Below are 14830 nucleotides of genomic sequence, written 5' to 3'. Positions count from 1 at the left end.
GAACAGCCCGCGTCTGTCACCTCCGTCTCTGGGACCCCTGCAGAGTCCGCGTGTCGGCCGGGGCCACACGGCATCTCTGGCAAACACGTCTTGGTCCAGACCGCGACACGTCACGCTCCCGAGATTGAAACGGCAAAGCGCCTCGACCCGTGACAGCGTCCCAGCTATTTGAGAGCAGAGTCCGTTTGTTTGTTTGTTTGTTTGTTTGTTTTGAGAGGGAGGAGGGGCAGAGAGAGAGAGAGAGAGAGACAGAGAGAGAGAGAGAATCCCAAGTAGGCTGTGTGCTGTCAGCACAGAGCCCAAAACGGAGCTCGATCCCACAACTGCGGGATCATGGCCTGAGCTGAAATTGTGTTCGACGCTAAACTGACAGCCCCCAGGGGCCCCAAAGCATCTATTCTAACTGTGCTTCCGTTTCTCTGCTTTCTCACATTTTTGTGGGAGACCGTGCACGGGCAGAGCAGCTTGGGCTCTCTCCAGGAGCTGCCTCGGGTCCCGACCTTGCTGTCGGCCTCCCAAGGGCCCCCGAAGTGCCGCCCCGACGACGGGCTGAGGGAAAAAAGAACGCCACTCTCCATTTGAAAACGTGGCCCGTTTATTTGAACTGAAGGCATCGTTACATAGTGCAAACGTTTCTTTGGTATGAACTGGTTACAATGAACGTAAAAAGGCACTTGTCTGTTGGCAACATCAGAAAGTAAATAAATATGTACACTCGCCTCACATCACCGTGGCTGCCGAGAGGGCCCCGGGACCCCGCCCGCAGCTCGGACGCTCCGCGTGAGATTAATCCGGTGGCCCCGCCACATTCCACGTTCCCGCTGCGGTTCCAGACAGGCACCGCGAGTCGCAGGCAGCCGCGCCTCCGGGTAGCGGACACGGTCCCAGTCACCCGTTCTAGCCCACGTGCATGTGCCTCCGAGCAAAACCACAATCCGCCACCAAGGCGCCTGGAGACGCCGGCCCTCGCGGAGGGTGGGGTCCGCTGTCCTTCTGCACCTGAGCAACCTCCACAACTGTCACGCTGTGGACAGTCCTCCGCTCTCGACTCGACAGAAATCGGTTCTAGGGGTTGGGTGTTAAAAGTGACTTGATCCCTCAGGGGCAGTCCCACGCCCCACGGAACACCAGCTTGTATTTACCACTCAACGTGACGAGGATGAGAAGTCAAGTTGGCTGTGTTTAGAGCCGCCGTGAACACGCTCATGGCGGGGGTGTGCACTCCCTCCTGCGGTTGGGGCCGGCTGGTCACAGAGCCGGGGTCTCCTGCTTCTGGAAGGAAGGCCGTGCCGGGCCCAGGTCGGGCTTCAAAACTGCTCACGACGTGCCCGACGGCCTCCCGGCCACCCCAGGGATGGGGTGCCCCCGACCCCCCAGCCCAGGACACGCCCCCCCACACGAAACCACCTGTGACCTTGGGGCACTTCCCACGGCGCCCGCACGTTCAGGGACACGTTTCTGAGGACACAGATCACTTCATATTGAAAACAAAGAAGGAGGTTTCTGGTCAATTGAAAAGAGAGACCACGAGGTATGATGGTTGCTCTTCACTGAATTCGGAGACGACTTTCGCACAGTGGAAGGCATTTCTCTGCCACCCGAACACCGCAAACATGGGCGCAATCTCGTCAAACATCCTGCATTTTGAAAATACAAATGAGGTATAGGGACTGATTGTTTCCTTAAGGCACTTAACCTGAAGTCAGAAAGTCGCCAACACCAACACCTCCGTCGGGAGAGGCCTCCGTGCGGGCACCACACCCGGGGTTGAGTAGGAATGGGGGGGGAGGGGGGTTCCACACTCGGTCCACCCCAGGCGGCGCCACGCAAGCCATGGTTTCTGGAGGTGGCTGGATGTCCTCACGGGAGACGTGCTAGAGGTCGCCGGCGAGCGGGGGCTGAGCCGCGGGGCCGTGTGCTCCATGCTGGTGTCGGGTCGGGGCCGGGGAGCCCGCACCCGCCGCCCGGACGTCAGCCGCCTCTCCCAGCAGCCTGCCCGTCGGCCGAGTCCTGATCCCGCTCTCCCTGCGGTGCGCTTCCTTCTGGCGGCTCTGTGACGCGCCCTCACGGCGGGCGGCTGCCGAGCTCCCGGCGTCGGAGCCCAGCGGGACGAACGTTTGGTTGGGGAGACGAGTAGCGGCCAGGGACACGAATCCAGGAGCCTAAATAACTGGACCGTGCAATTTACTAGTAGCACCAATTTGTCATTAAAAAAACTTAAATAAAAACCTGAGAATCTAACGTGAAGTCAGGACGTGTGTCCGTGGTTTCTCCTCCGCCAACGCTCTGGTCTAAGCACCTGTGCTCCTCCGGAGACAGAAGGGGTCCCGGGCGGCGATGGTCCCTCTCGTCCACACGCCCCGCGTGGGCGCCGAAGGCTTCGCGGAGCCTACGGCCTCTTCCCCGAGCCGTCTCTCGGGCAGGCCGGACAGCAGGCCCCGGGGGCTCTCACGGGTGCTGGGCAACCGGCAGGCTGGCAGGCTTCCACAAAGCACGTGACCTGCCCGTCCTGGAGGAGAGAGGCGGCAGCACCAGTCAGCTCCTGGGGTGCGCGTCCTGGGCGCCGCCCGCCCGCCCTTCCCCACCCGCCTGCGCCCGAGTTCTCTGGTGCACTGTGCAACACAGGGGTCGTTGTCCGGGTGATTCACGGCTTCGGACACTCTGTACTTCTTCCGGGAGGTCCCTGCCCTCGGCTCCCCACCATCCCCCCCACCCTGAGGACAGCCCGGGACCGGGGGCTCAGCACACCCTCCTGGCCCCACCCCTGAGACCCTGCGTCCGGGGATGTCAGCCAGAGGAGGACAAAGTCAGGAGGCGCGGTCCCTGCCCTGCCCAAACGCGACAACCGCCAGGGATCCTGGGGCGCCTGCCTCTCCCGTCCCCGGACCGGAGGAAGCATCCCCTTCCCGGCGTGCATCTGGGGCACCAGATCGGCCCACTGCCCTGTGCTGTGCCCCCAGCCTCTGCCCCCAGCCTCCGGCCCGGGCACCACGGCGGCCCGTCCCCTTCCTCTGGAGGCCCAGGCCACCCGGCGGGACTGCTCAGGCAGCGGTGCGCGGGCCGCCCCGTAACGGCGGCTCTCGGGGAAGAGCCACCCCCTCCCCAGACAAGCACTGGGGCCTCTGGTGGACCCTGCGGCCGCCCGCCCCGGAGCCCACGTGCTGGGGCCCCACACTCACATGGCACTCGCAGGTGGTACACGCGTCTTGCTTCCACGTGGCGCCGTTGGCGTGAGGCTCCCCGTCTGCGTCCGTGCAGTCCGTGGCGCTGAGCCGGGCCTCCAGCCTCTTTATCTGCCGCAAAGCAAAGCGAGACGTGTGTGGGTCACACGCGACCGAGAACTTCTCTCTGCAAGGGCGGCTGTGCCGTCGCCGGGAGCGGCGCCTCCCAGGGGCGGCCCGTCACCAGGCAGGCGACAGCCTAGCCGGCCTACGCCACACCCGGGCCTACGCTGCAAGGCACGGGAGGCGCAGCTGCGGGGGAGCAGGAGGAGCCCGGAGAATCGGAGAGCGGCTTCCCACAGGCCATCGAGCGCCAGACCCAGCCGGACGGGAACACCCTGAGCTTGGACCCCGGCGGCCGACGGTCGTGACCGGGCTCCGCGGGCGTCCCTTCCTCCGACCCTGCGGCTGGGTGGGCCGGCGGTGACGGCACGTCCAGACTGTCCTCGCGTGGGGTTTCCGTCACAGGCAGCCACATCTCCAGACCCCCCAGAATGGGCACAATTGGGCACAACTGCCTGACATGGTGCCCGCAGCTCTGATGGAGGGCAGGAGTGGGCCGAACAGTGAACTCGCAGACCCCCTACGAGCCCCTGTCAGTGAAACGCGTGACGTGCACGCGGTGTGACAGCAGTGGAAAACAGCACGGCCTCCCCCCTGCGCGAGGCCAGACCGCCGCCCAGAGCAGCGAAGTCACCTGCCCCGGGCACTCAGCACCCAGCTCACCCACGGCCTGGTCACCTGACATTTACGGGCCGACGGGCACTCGAGCCGGCAGGTCACAGGCAGGCTCCGAGCGGAAGCCGGCACTTATCAGCACAACCGATCTCAAAAGCCACCGGACCTTCCAAGAAGGGAGGGCAAGGAAGGTCCCTGAGGTGCAGCAGCGGGGGCCACGGGCCGGGCAGGGCTGCTGGGGACGGCGGGGGTTCCCTCGGTGGCTGCTGACCCCGTTTCAGCATAAAGCCGGAGGCAGCAAGGCCAGGACTGGAGCCGCGTCCGCCTCAGGGAGGCCGTGAGCACGTCTACAGGATGCAGCGCAGCCGCACGGAGCCCGACAGGTGCCCCCACTCCCTCCTGGGCTGCGGTCACAGCAGACGTCCCCCTGACCGGCACCTGCCCTGAAACGCAGAGCCTCGTAGAGCAAAGGGGACAGACGGGATGGCAGAGTCACCCCATCCTGCAGGTGCGAGAAGTCACGGACACACAGACGCTGGCCTCCCGCTGCCTCGTCCTGCCTCCTGCCTCTGCTCACACTACCCCACCTGCAGAGCATGACCCCCCCGTCCCCCGCCCCCCACCCACCTGTGACGCTCCAAGGGTCTCCGAGAGACTGTCTTCAGGCCTCCCAGCGCCCACCTGTCTCGGGCTGGGCCCCCAGGACACCCTGTGCTTGTCACAGCCTGGTTGTCTCTCAGGCTCCAAGTGGGGGCTGCTCCTGGTGCCTTAAACCCTGAACTCTGCACGGTGCCCGCTATCCCCTCCTAGCCTGTCTCCATTTGCCGTGTGACAGCAAATTAAGGCCATCAGGTGAGATCACCTCACGCTGCACGTGCATGTCAAGACAGGAGGGCAGATGCTGTCAGAGCCGGGACACCTCTCCGAGAGGCTGGGACAGAAGACCCCAGGGTCCCATCCCTGAGGACCGGGGGCCCCGTAAGTAGGAGTGGGGTCGTGCTCCAAGACCACCAGTCACAGGCGCATCTCCAGAAGTTTCCACAACATCAGGAATCCCTGCCAAAAGGACCGTCCGAGGTCTGCACGCTCATTACTAAGGCCTCAGTCTCCACTCGTGATACATAAAAGCCCACCACGGAGGCCCGGACACAGAGACGGGAGAGGAGGAAGCAAGTCCCCTGAGCCGGGGAGGACAGATGGTTTTCTGCAAACCCTACAGATGCCCAGAGAAGAGCCCAGTGTATAGACGGTGCCCTGCCCCCAGCAGGGGGTCCTGACCACAAACCAGCTCCTGATCCCGCCCTGGGACCAAGGATCGCATCGTCATGGCCTCAAGATGGGACCGGAAGTGTGGCTTCTCCCTCGCGGCCCTAATCCTGAGCCCCCTCCTGACCTACGGACTCTGGCCGCTCCGGGGACCCCCTCCCACAAGGGCACCTGCGGGCAGCTCAAAGCATGAGCCCCCCAGCCGTGGGAATCCTGAGGGCAGCCCAAAGTGGCTGGGCTGGGGACAGGCCACAAAGAGGCCCCAGAAGCAAGTGGTGTCCCTGGAGGCTCCAAGTGAGGGCAGACCAGTGGCACGCCCACGCAGTCACGGTGGCCACAGTGCCATCTGCAACGTGGGAGAGGACGTGCCAGGCAGTTACCTGCTCTCTGAGGTCCGTGATGGTCTTCTGCATTTCCACAACGAAGTCCTTGAAGTCGTTCGTCCCCGGAACCTGTGGACGCTCATGGGACGTGGCCGTGGCATTGCCGGGGCGCTTTCTGTGCTGCCCCATGCTGCGCGGGGGAGAAGGGGACGCTGTGACTCGAGCTGGAGGCCACCGGTGGCTGCACGTGCCCCCGCCCAGCAGCGGGACCTCACCCCGGAGACGGCCGTACCTTGGTGTCCCCCCGGGTCCTGCTCCCCCGGCGGGGCCGTCCTCCTGGTAGCTGAACCCCAGGGACCGCCTGCCTCGGAGATGATACGAGAACGCGTTGAACTGTCCCCGGGTCCGGCAGTCTGAAATGCAAGCAGAAGGGCTGTGTCAGGTGGCGCTGGGTCCAATTCAGAAGACACAGGCTCATCCTGGGAGACGTCAGCTGGCCTTCCGGCACGTGTACGACTCGAGCCACCGCCTGGTGGCCACAGCGGCCGAGGGCCCGACTGTGCTTCCCTTCTCCCGCCACAGGCAAGATGGCCTCTGACTGTGTCCCCCCCACCCGCCCCGTTCCCAGGAGCCCCCAGCCTGCTCCGGCCTCCTGCAGGCACGAAGCATTGCGGCTGTCCTCTCAAACCCACGCCGGCCTCCCCCACCACAGGGACGGGGGCACGCGGTCCCGGCCTCACGTCCATCTGCTCGCGCCAGGGCGTCAGCCTCCCCTGTGGCCGGGGGGGGGGGGGGGCGATGTGGAGCACGTTGCACACGCTGGTGCCCCGTCCGGCAGCCCGGCCCCAGACAGCAGGACGTGGAGCACAAGCTGGGACAAGAGCCAGGCCGCGCTCTGTCTGCCGGCCGCTGGGAAGGGAAGGCAGGGCCTGGAGCCCCTCTGCCCTCAGACCGCGCCTCCCGGAGGCCTCCACGTGCCTCCGATCGTCAGCAGCCACCATTCGGCTTCCCACCCGCTCCCGGACCCATGTCATGCAGGGTCACAGCGTAGGCTCGTGGGACCCAGAGGCCTGGGGCAACGCCGTGGGAGCAGAGGACGCGCGGCCCGTGGCGCTAAAGCACACACCCTCCCCAGCAGTGCTCACACCGTGCGGCCAGGTGCCCCGCGGTAGCAGGAGCCCACGGCAACACTCTCGCTGGGCAAACAGACACCACGATCCAGCCAGTAATCCTCGTGAAGGTCCCGCGTGGGGGGACAGGCCGGCATCACACGCCTCCTGTGGCCGCACCGAGAGAACGCAGCCCTGCCCGTGGAGCGCCAGCACCCCGGACGCAGAGCCGGGTCTGATCTGAACCCAGGGAGAGGCTGCGGCGGGCCCGGAGGAGGACGGAGGGGACCCGGGGGCGCGAGATTAAATCCCTGTCGTGGGACGTGCATGTGTATCCACGCTAACTTCCCAATCTCGCCCACACACACGTGAGTGAGTTATTCAGGAGCACGGGGGCACGCTCCTCCTCTAGTTCAGGAAAACGTGCCCTATTTCCCTACAAACACACACACACACACCAGTACACACACGTATGTATACACACGTACGTACCCATGCACACACATACACAAGTGTACAAACACGCACAATGTGTGCATATGCATGCATACATACACACATACACACCCATGTGTGCATGTGTGCATGCGTATGCACATACGCACACGTGTGGACACACGCCCACCTGTGCTTGCATACACATACACAGTACACACATGCGTGTATGCACGCGCACACAGATGCACATACACACGCGTGGGCGTACACATGCATGGGCATGCATACACGTGTGTGTATACACATATGCATACACACGCGCATGCATACTTAGGCACACGTGAATTCATACAGACACACGGGAGAGAGAACAGTGACTGATACATAACAAACGACCGATGCATCTATTCAGGTCCCGGAATCACCCGCGGTATTTTATAACCCACGCGATTACTTCAAAATACACCAACACGTGCAAGAGTGTGTGCGTGTGCCTATGTGCTCTTCCTTGCCCACAGAGGGGCAACTTGAAACTCCCCTCTGAAACCACCCGCCCAGGAGCCCTCCCGTCCGGCCCCTCTGTGCACACGACGCGCGGCTGTGACTCCGGGGGGAGCTCAGAGGGCTGCTTTCAGCGAGTCTTTAGAAGCTGAATGGAAAGGAAACAGCAACCGACGTTCGGTCTGTCGAAACTTTCTTTTCCTACTATATTTTAAACACGACTTTGGCGCTACAGTGAAAGACAAAGCTTATAAAGCATCCTTCTGGGGCGCCTGCCTGGGTGGCTCCGTCGGTTGAGCATCCGACTTCGGCACAGGTCGTGATCTCACGGTCTGTGAGTTCGAGCCCCGCGTCGGGCTCTGTGCTGACGGCTGGGAGCCTGGCGCCTGCTTCGGATTCTGTGTCTCCCTCTCCCTCTGCCCCTCCCCCACTGTCACTTTGTCTCGCTCTATCTCTGAAAAATAAATAAATGTAAAAAAAATTTTTTTTTTAAATACAAAGCATCCTTTAACTTGGTCAGCTCTGGACCGGGCCTGCTATTTCCAGAGGAAAAGTGTCGGGGACAAAGGATGTCAGAAATGCGTTTGGCAGCTGCGCGGACAGGAGAGCCGGCCCCAGCAGCTCCAGGAAAGGCCCGCCTGGCAAGACCCCGTCTCTCCCGGGACTCTGGGTTTTCCGAGCGGAACAACAGGAACCCCGGCTCAGCCCCTTCCTATGCAGCAAGGGGCCCCTGGTAAAGCTATCAGGAAGCCAGTTATCCGAGAACCGGCTTTTCCCAGGGGTCAGGACAGCTTCCTGCATCCTCTGCCAGATTTGCGGGAAAGCACGCGGAGTTGGACAAACAAGGACGGTGTTTTTCAAAAAAACTAAAAACAAGAACATGGTTCCTTCGAGGTCACAGTGAGAATACAAATGTTTTGGAAGATGGGGCGTGCAGTAAACTCAGTCCTCATCTTCACGCGAACTCTCTTGTGAACCGCGTGTGCCACACATCCCTGTTTAGCACCTACGTGTACACACACCGTACGTGCACACGCAGAGAACCAACGGGGGCAGACGCACAACCGATCAACGCAGGCACCCACACGCGCACGGACTCAAAGGGAGACACCGCAAACAACTCTAGGCCACGGACCCAGGTTCCGATACCTCCTCATGCAAACAGCAGCCACCTGAGAGTAATCACCAGCGAGGACAAGAGCCTGACCGAACTATTTCTTCCGGAAAGGAGAGGGAACAACTCTAGTCCGTGCCTCCTGTCCACCGGCGTGCCAGGCGGAAGGAGCTGTGTCCGTGGGCGTGTGGGTCACACACGCAGGGCAGCTCCAAACGCACCCGGCTTCCACATTCCAGTCTCCAAATGCAGTTTCAATGAAGCCAACATCACGTTCAAATGAGAAGGTGAAATTCGTGGTTCGCCACAGTGGGAGTGCAAGGGCTCCGCGGCAGGAGGACGGCGGCCCCGCGGCAGGCCCGGGCGCCACCCCTCCCCATCCCTCCACAGGCCTCGGCCCTCCTCCTGATCTTACACAACGCGCCCCTCCGGGTACGGTGTTCTCACAGGGGTCTGGACGCACAGCACACATCTCTACTGAGCACACATCCTGGGGGCGTCCACGTGGCAGGGCCACCCGCGCGTGCGCATACACGACACTCAGGACAACACACGAGTGCCCCCGTTTAGACGCACATTAGGTTTCAGAGACAACACAGAAGCCCGTCTCCTCATGCACAGTCTCGTCTCCTGTCTCCTCCACTGGGCACGTCACTTACAGGAAACGCCACCACGTCACCACCAGCCCTTCGTGACCACGGCCTCTCAGACTGTGCAGCGACCCTGCATGGCTGCCCGCAGGGGCGGTACCTGGTTCTGTCCCCACTGCGGCCAAGCGTCCAGAGAGCACCACGCCAGACGCCCCGGGAGCACCACGGCAGGAGCCCCGGGAGCACCGCACCAGACGCCCTGGGAGCACCACGGCAGGAGCCCCGGGAGCACCAAACCAGACGCCCCGGGAGCACCACGCCAGACGCCCCGGGAGCACCACGCCAGACGCCCCAGGAGCATCACAGCAGGAGCCCCAGGAGCACCATGACAGACGCCCCAGGAGCACCACGCCAGACGCCCCGGGAGCATCGAGCCCCAGGAGCACCGCGCCAGATGCCCCGGGAGCACCACGGCAGGCGGTGAGCGCGGCAGGAGCGGGCAGGCAGTGGGGAAGACAAACCACAGAGGTGAGGGAGGGGCCGGGCGTCGGGGACGCGCACCTTCGCAGCAGTCCTGCCACACGCGCAGGTCCACGCGGGGGATGTCGTCGCAGCTGCTGTAGCCGTGGGGGAACTCGGCCACCCTGAACACGTCCCTCTGCACACGCGTGATGTTGTCCGCATTGTCGCACAGAATCCTGGCCAGCGACGTCTGCTTGATCTGTGTCAGCTGCGCCGGGGAGAACACCCCCGGGCTCTCGTACCACAGCCTGTTTCCGGAGTGAGAGCAAGGTCAGACGCCCGGAGGCCCCGCGGAGGCGCGGGGAAACCGCCAGGAAGCTCTGCCGATGGCACGGACACTGCGGGGCCCAGTCCGCTGCCACTTAAGAGGGGCTCAGGCACGGATCACGCCTCCTACTCAAGACGCAACACACGGGACCTGTACTGGACGCAGCAGAGAAGCTGGCGCAGGTGGGGGTGAGACCCCTGGCGTGGCGCGGCCCCTGCTGCATTGCCCCGCGGTAAACCCCACTCGTGTCATCGTGTCAGTCTTGCCAGAAGCTCAGATCCCTCCGAACTGCCACGGTGGTTGAACCGTGTGCACCGTTCTTGGGAACAGAGATGCCCTCACTACGTGGAAGGGCACGGAAGCACCTGTGAACTGGGTCACGTGATCCTGGGGCTGCAGTCGGGGGCAAGTCCCCACACTGGGGAGCTAATCACGAACGCGGCGAGGTGCGAAGACGCTCATCCACTTTCACCTGGACACAGTCTCCGCCACCTGCCCCGCACATCCCCGAGTCCCCGGAAAGGTGCGTTTCCGAGCAGAGGCTCTCCCCGGCCTCACCTGCCTCCACCTGTCGTCCCTCCGGCACCTGCCTTTACCTGTCCCCATCTCTCAGCCGCTTGAACTGTGTACTCAGCAGGCACATCAGGGTCGGTCCCAGTCGGCTGCCAGGGACCAAATCCTCTACCATGAGGGCAGGAAATAAGTCGATGTTGAGGGGGGACCCGTATAACCTACAGAGGAAAACAACCAAGTGAGACCTCAAATTTGCTTAGGCGTGCGGTAGCTGGTACACAAAACCAACGTGAGAAAGTCCCCATCTTTACCACCATTTAGCATCATTCAGACCTGCTTTCCACAAAGAACATTCATCATCACTCAAACTGGCTATCCGTGACGTTTCAAAACTTTTCCCTACTTTCTGTGCATATACGTATACACACGCATAAAGCAAACCGCACGTTTATTGTAAGTTCAGAAAAACCAAGAGATACAGGAAGAGAGTTAAAATCCCACCTTTTCTGTTCAGAGATCATCACACTTGGCAGGATAATGTACAACCTTCCAGGTTTTTTTCATAAATATAAATAAACAAACTTCACATAACTGAGGACAGACTTTCCAAGGGGCAATTGTGACGCTGGAATTCTGCCGTTTGTTGGAAATAGGTTCGCAGTAACGAAGCCATTTGCTCAGCAGAACAGCACAGGAGGCCAAGACAGCGGGGTGGAAACGTTCAAGAGCAAACACTTTCACTGAGCTCTTCCAGCTCCCGCGAAGCACAAGCACGCGGGCAGAGAGCTGGCGGCAGGCTCTCCCCTGAGACACGCACGTGGCTCTCCCAGACGCGGGTGCTTGGTCTCAGTTTGGGACTCAGAGCTCAGCTGGGTTTTCTAAACGCGCACTATCCGGCTCAGAGGCGCGGCCGGCTCCGTCCGCGGGGCTGTGGCCACAGAGGAAAGGGGGTGCTGCTCGGGCACCCTCGAGAAGGGTGGCTGGGCGCTCCCGCCAAGCCCCATCAGCACTGACCTCGGCTGCAAACAGAGGAGCCTCGTGCCGTGGTTTCCCTGGGGAGCGGGGCTGAGGGCAGGCGGGGAAGTCAGGAGCCCCAGCCTGCCCGGCTCCTGTGACCTTGCCGCCGACGCGGCCTCCGCTTGAAGGAGCCGCTCCCCACGAGGGGACAGCGCCCACACCCACTCGCTTGGGGGCCACAGCCAGCAGGGAGCACCCACTCGGGCCAGGCCCCCCACCCTTCCCACGGGGCTCGGAGGCTGACGGCTGAAGAACTCGCTGTTGTGGTGAAGACGGTGGAGTTTCTTTTCCAGGGTCTGCGGCGCACGAGGCGGGCACCCCTCCCCCGGCCTGTGGCGCTGGGACGCTAGGGTCTCCCCACTGTCGTGAATGGAGTTTGGCAAAGCAGAGAAATACGGGAGAGCGACCCGTGTTCATCCGGACGGGACCAGCACATAAGAAACACAGATCCCGCAAATCCTGACCGAGCGGTTCTGTGCCCGGTGACGTCCCAGTGCCGCAGGATTCACACAAACCGGCAGCCTGATACCGTTACTTAAAGGACGCTGGAACGCGCCGGACTCAGGAGGGCTAGGTTCGTTCACGTCGTCGCACCTCGCGATAAGTTACGAGTAAAAAGTGATCGTCCTGGAGAAGCCACGGTCAGATCCTCACTGGGGAACGCCTCACCTTCGGTGGAAAGTGAGTAGCTCAGAATAAGCGAACCGGGCGAACCGGAGAGTCCAGAAAGCACGCAGTGTGGCCTCAGAAAGCTTTCCTTTTTCAAACAATTCTTTCCAACGTGAAAGAACGCAACTTAAATATACGATGACTTGTAGACGTACTTGACAAGTCCGAGGACGAGGAGGGATCGTTATGGAAAAACTCTGAAGAGGGACTATTTGCATTACAGGAACGATAAGTCACACGGTAGGTAGTCAGCAAGCCAAGGGCAGCCGTGCCCGTGAGAAGGGCGGATGGCTGAGTGAGTGGAGAAATGCAGGTCTAACGCACCGCCCAGCCAGGGACCAAGGCCGCTAACCTCCCTGCTGCCCCTGTGGTCTTGGGGTGCCCAGAGCACCCGCACGGTTCCAGCACCACAGGCCCCGGGCACCTGCTCCCCGGAGCCCGCACGATTGCCTGAGGCTGTGGGCAGCGGTCCCTGGACACAGAGGTGTCCCTGTCGTGCTGGCCGAGCTCTGGTGCTCTCTGCCTGCTGTGAGCAAGGGAGCTGCCCACAGAGCCCCACGCACGCACGCTGGGCCCCGAGGTTCCCCGCAGGTCCTTCCCCTCCCGTCGGACTCCCCTGCACGAGCAGGCCGGGCACCCACGTGGCTGTGGCCACCGCTCCCTGCACCTGCACGGCCTCCGAAGGCGACCCCGCACAGGCTCTGCCCTCCCGGCTGCACACACACACACTAGAATCCCGAGAACAACAGCCATGCACACGTGGGGCCACCTTTCTCGGCACGCCTGACCCTGACAATGCCGAGAAACCCAAGGCGCCACACGGTGGCTCCTCCTTCAACTCACCGTCTCAGCTTCTCCCGGATCTCGGGGTTCTTGATCTCATTTTTCAGGTCCTCAAAGGTGTGGGCGGACGACAGGTTGCAGTACACTCGGTATTCGTGGTAGGGCGGGATGCCGTGGTCCCGGCCCCGCTGGATGTTGATGGCGGCCAGGTCCAGGGCCACCGCGTGCGCCATGGAGAAGAGCCGCTCGGTGAGCTCCGTGTTCAGCAGCTGCGAGGGGACACGCATCTTCCCGGCCACGCCGAACAGGCCCCTGAGCAGCGGGTCGATGCCGCCCTCGTTCACGATGCGGAAGGGAGAGAAGAAGGCTTTGTGCAGGGGGATGTGTCCCTGCACGATGGGCTCGAAGTTCTCGTCCAGCCGGTAGAGCACGGGGTTGACCAGCGTGTGGCCGAACCTGAAGGCGGCCGTGGCGAAGGCGTTGAAGATGCCGGCGTTGACGCCCGGGTCGTAGCCGCGGTAGTCGCCCAGCGCCTTCATGCCTACCTCGCCCAGCACCTTGGGCAGCCAGTGCTGGTAGGTGATGTGCTGCACCTGCGCGCCCACGATCTTCCTCGCCTCGTGGTAGATGGTGTCCCCGTCCCAGTGCGGGTTCAGGGAGAGCAGCTCGGCGGCCACGCGGTTGTGCTCCCGGAACCACAGCGTGTGCATGCTGGTCAGGCCCAGCTGCTCGTTGGCGCGGTGGTCCCCGGCCAGGAAGCAGGGGATGGGGCTCTCGTTCTCGTCCCGCATGCACTCCGTGGGCGGCCCGGTGGCAAAGGGCAGCAGCGGCTTCCCCGACCGCTGCACGATGCCCTGCCGCAGGAGCCCCCGGTGGCTGGCCAGGTCCCGGATGGCGCGCGCCTCGTGCTCCGTGCTCCCGTACACGTTGGAGGCGTCGATGTAGGAGGTGAGCTGGTTGATCTGCTCCCGCGGGTACACGGAGTTCATGAGGAGGGACGTCATCCCGCTGCCGCACACGGGGCTGGAACGCACGAAGAACATGCAGCGAGCCCCGTTCCTGACGCGGGGGTCGTTGGGGGGCACGGCGACCGAGAAGCAGGGGGGGTCGTTGCTGCACACAGAGCTGCAGTGCTGTCCGTCGGAGAAGCGAGCCTGGCTCAGGGCCACCACCGTGGAGTCCAGGTCGTGGTCCAGAAACTGGCCCCACTGCATGAGCATGTGCGTGAACTGCTCGTCGGGCGTGACGGTCTCGGTCCCGATCAGGGACGTGGACACCAAGCGAGGCACGGGCAGCGCGTGGCCGTGGTACAGCCGGCCGGGGTCGATGCCCCGCGGGGTGTTGAACCCGTTCTCGTACACGGCCTTCAGCAGGCGCTCGAAGGCGGTCAGCGAGGCGCCCCACATGGGGTGCTGCAGATTGTTGCAGGTGCCGTCGTGCGTGCGGTACTTCTGGTGGAAGCACATGTCCGAGCAGTTGTTCACGCGCCGGTGGGCCGTGCAGCCGGACAGGTTGGCGATGAGGCTCAGGTACTGGGGGGACACGAGGTCGTTGTAGTGGTAACCTGCGGCAGAGGGGGACGCGGCTCACCCTCTGGACGGCGGGCAGCACACGGGCACGCGGCCCTGGCCCCCGCGGTCCTCCCCCACCCAGTCCTGCCTGCCGGGCCGGGAGCCAGGAGAGGGGACCTTCGTGGGATGGGCGCGCGCGGTGGGGGAGCGGGGGACGGCCCGGGGTCCACACAGTGCCGGGGAAGGGGTCCCGGCAGGAACAGCCGGGAAAGACATTGACGTGCGCCAGGGGCCTGTTCTGGGACTG

General features: G+C 63.1%; 1 protein-coding gene across 2 annotated transcripts in view; it reads right to left on the bottom strand.

Moving 5' to 3' along the window:
- Positions 1-573: 573 nt before the first annotated feature.
- PXDN (peroxidasin) overlaps positions 574-14830 on the bottom strand; it is a 76878-nt gene continuing 62621 nt past the window's right edge. For both annotated transcript variants that reach the window (XM_043604657.1, XM_043604658.1), the window contains 7 exons: positions 13073-14576; positions 10627-10761; positions 9802-10010; positions 5781-5901; positions 5546-5678; positions 3180-3293; positions 574-2509 (listed from right to left, as the gene is read on the bottom strand). In XM_043604657.1, coding sequence (XP_043460592.1) covers positions 2390-2509; positions 3180-3293; positions 5546-5678; positions 5781-5901; positions 9802-10010; positions 10627-10761; positions 13073-14576 — 2336 coding nt within the window. In that variant the 3' untranslated portion in view covers positions 574-2389. The remainder of the gene's footprint in view (positions 2510-3179; positions 3294-5545; positions 5679-5780; positions 5902-9801; positions 10011-10626; positions 10762-13072; positions 14577-14830) is intronic.

The sequence above is a fragment of the Prionailurus bengalensis genome, chromosome A3 (assembly GCF_016509475.1).
Source record: "Prionailurus bengalensis isolate Pbe53 chromosome A3, Fcat_Pben_1.1_paternal_pri, whole genome shotgun sequence".
Taxonomy (NCBI): Eukaryota; Metazoa; Chordata; class Mammalia; order Carnivora; family Felidae; genus Prionailurus; species Prionailurus bengalensis.
This window is presented reverse-complemented; position numbering and strand designations above follow the sequence as displayed.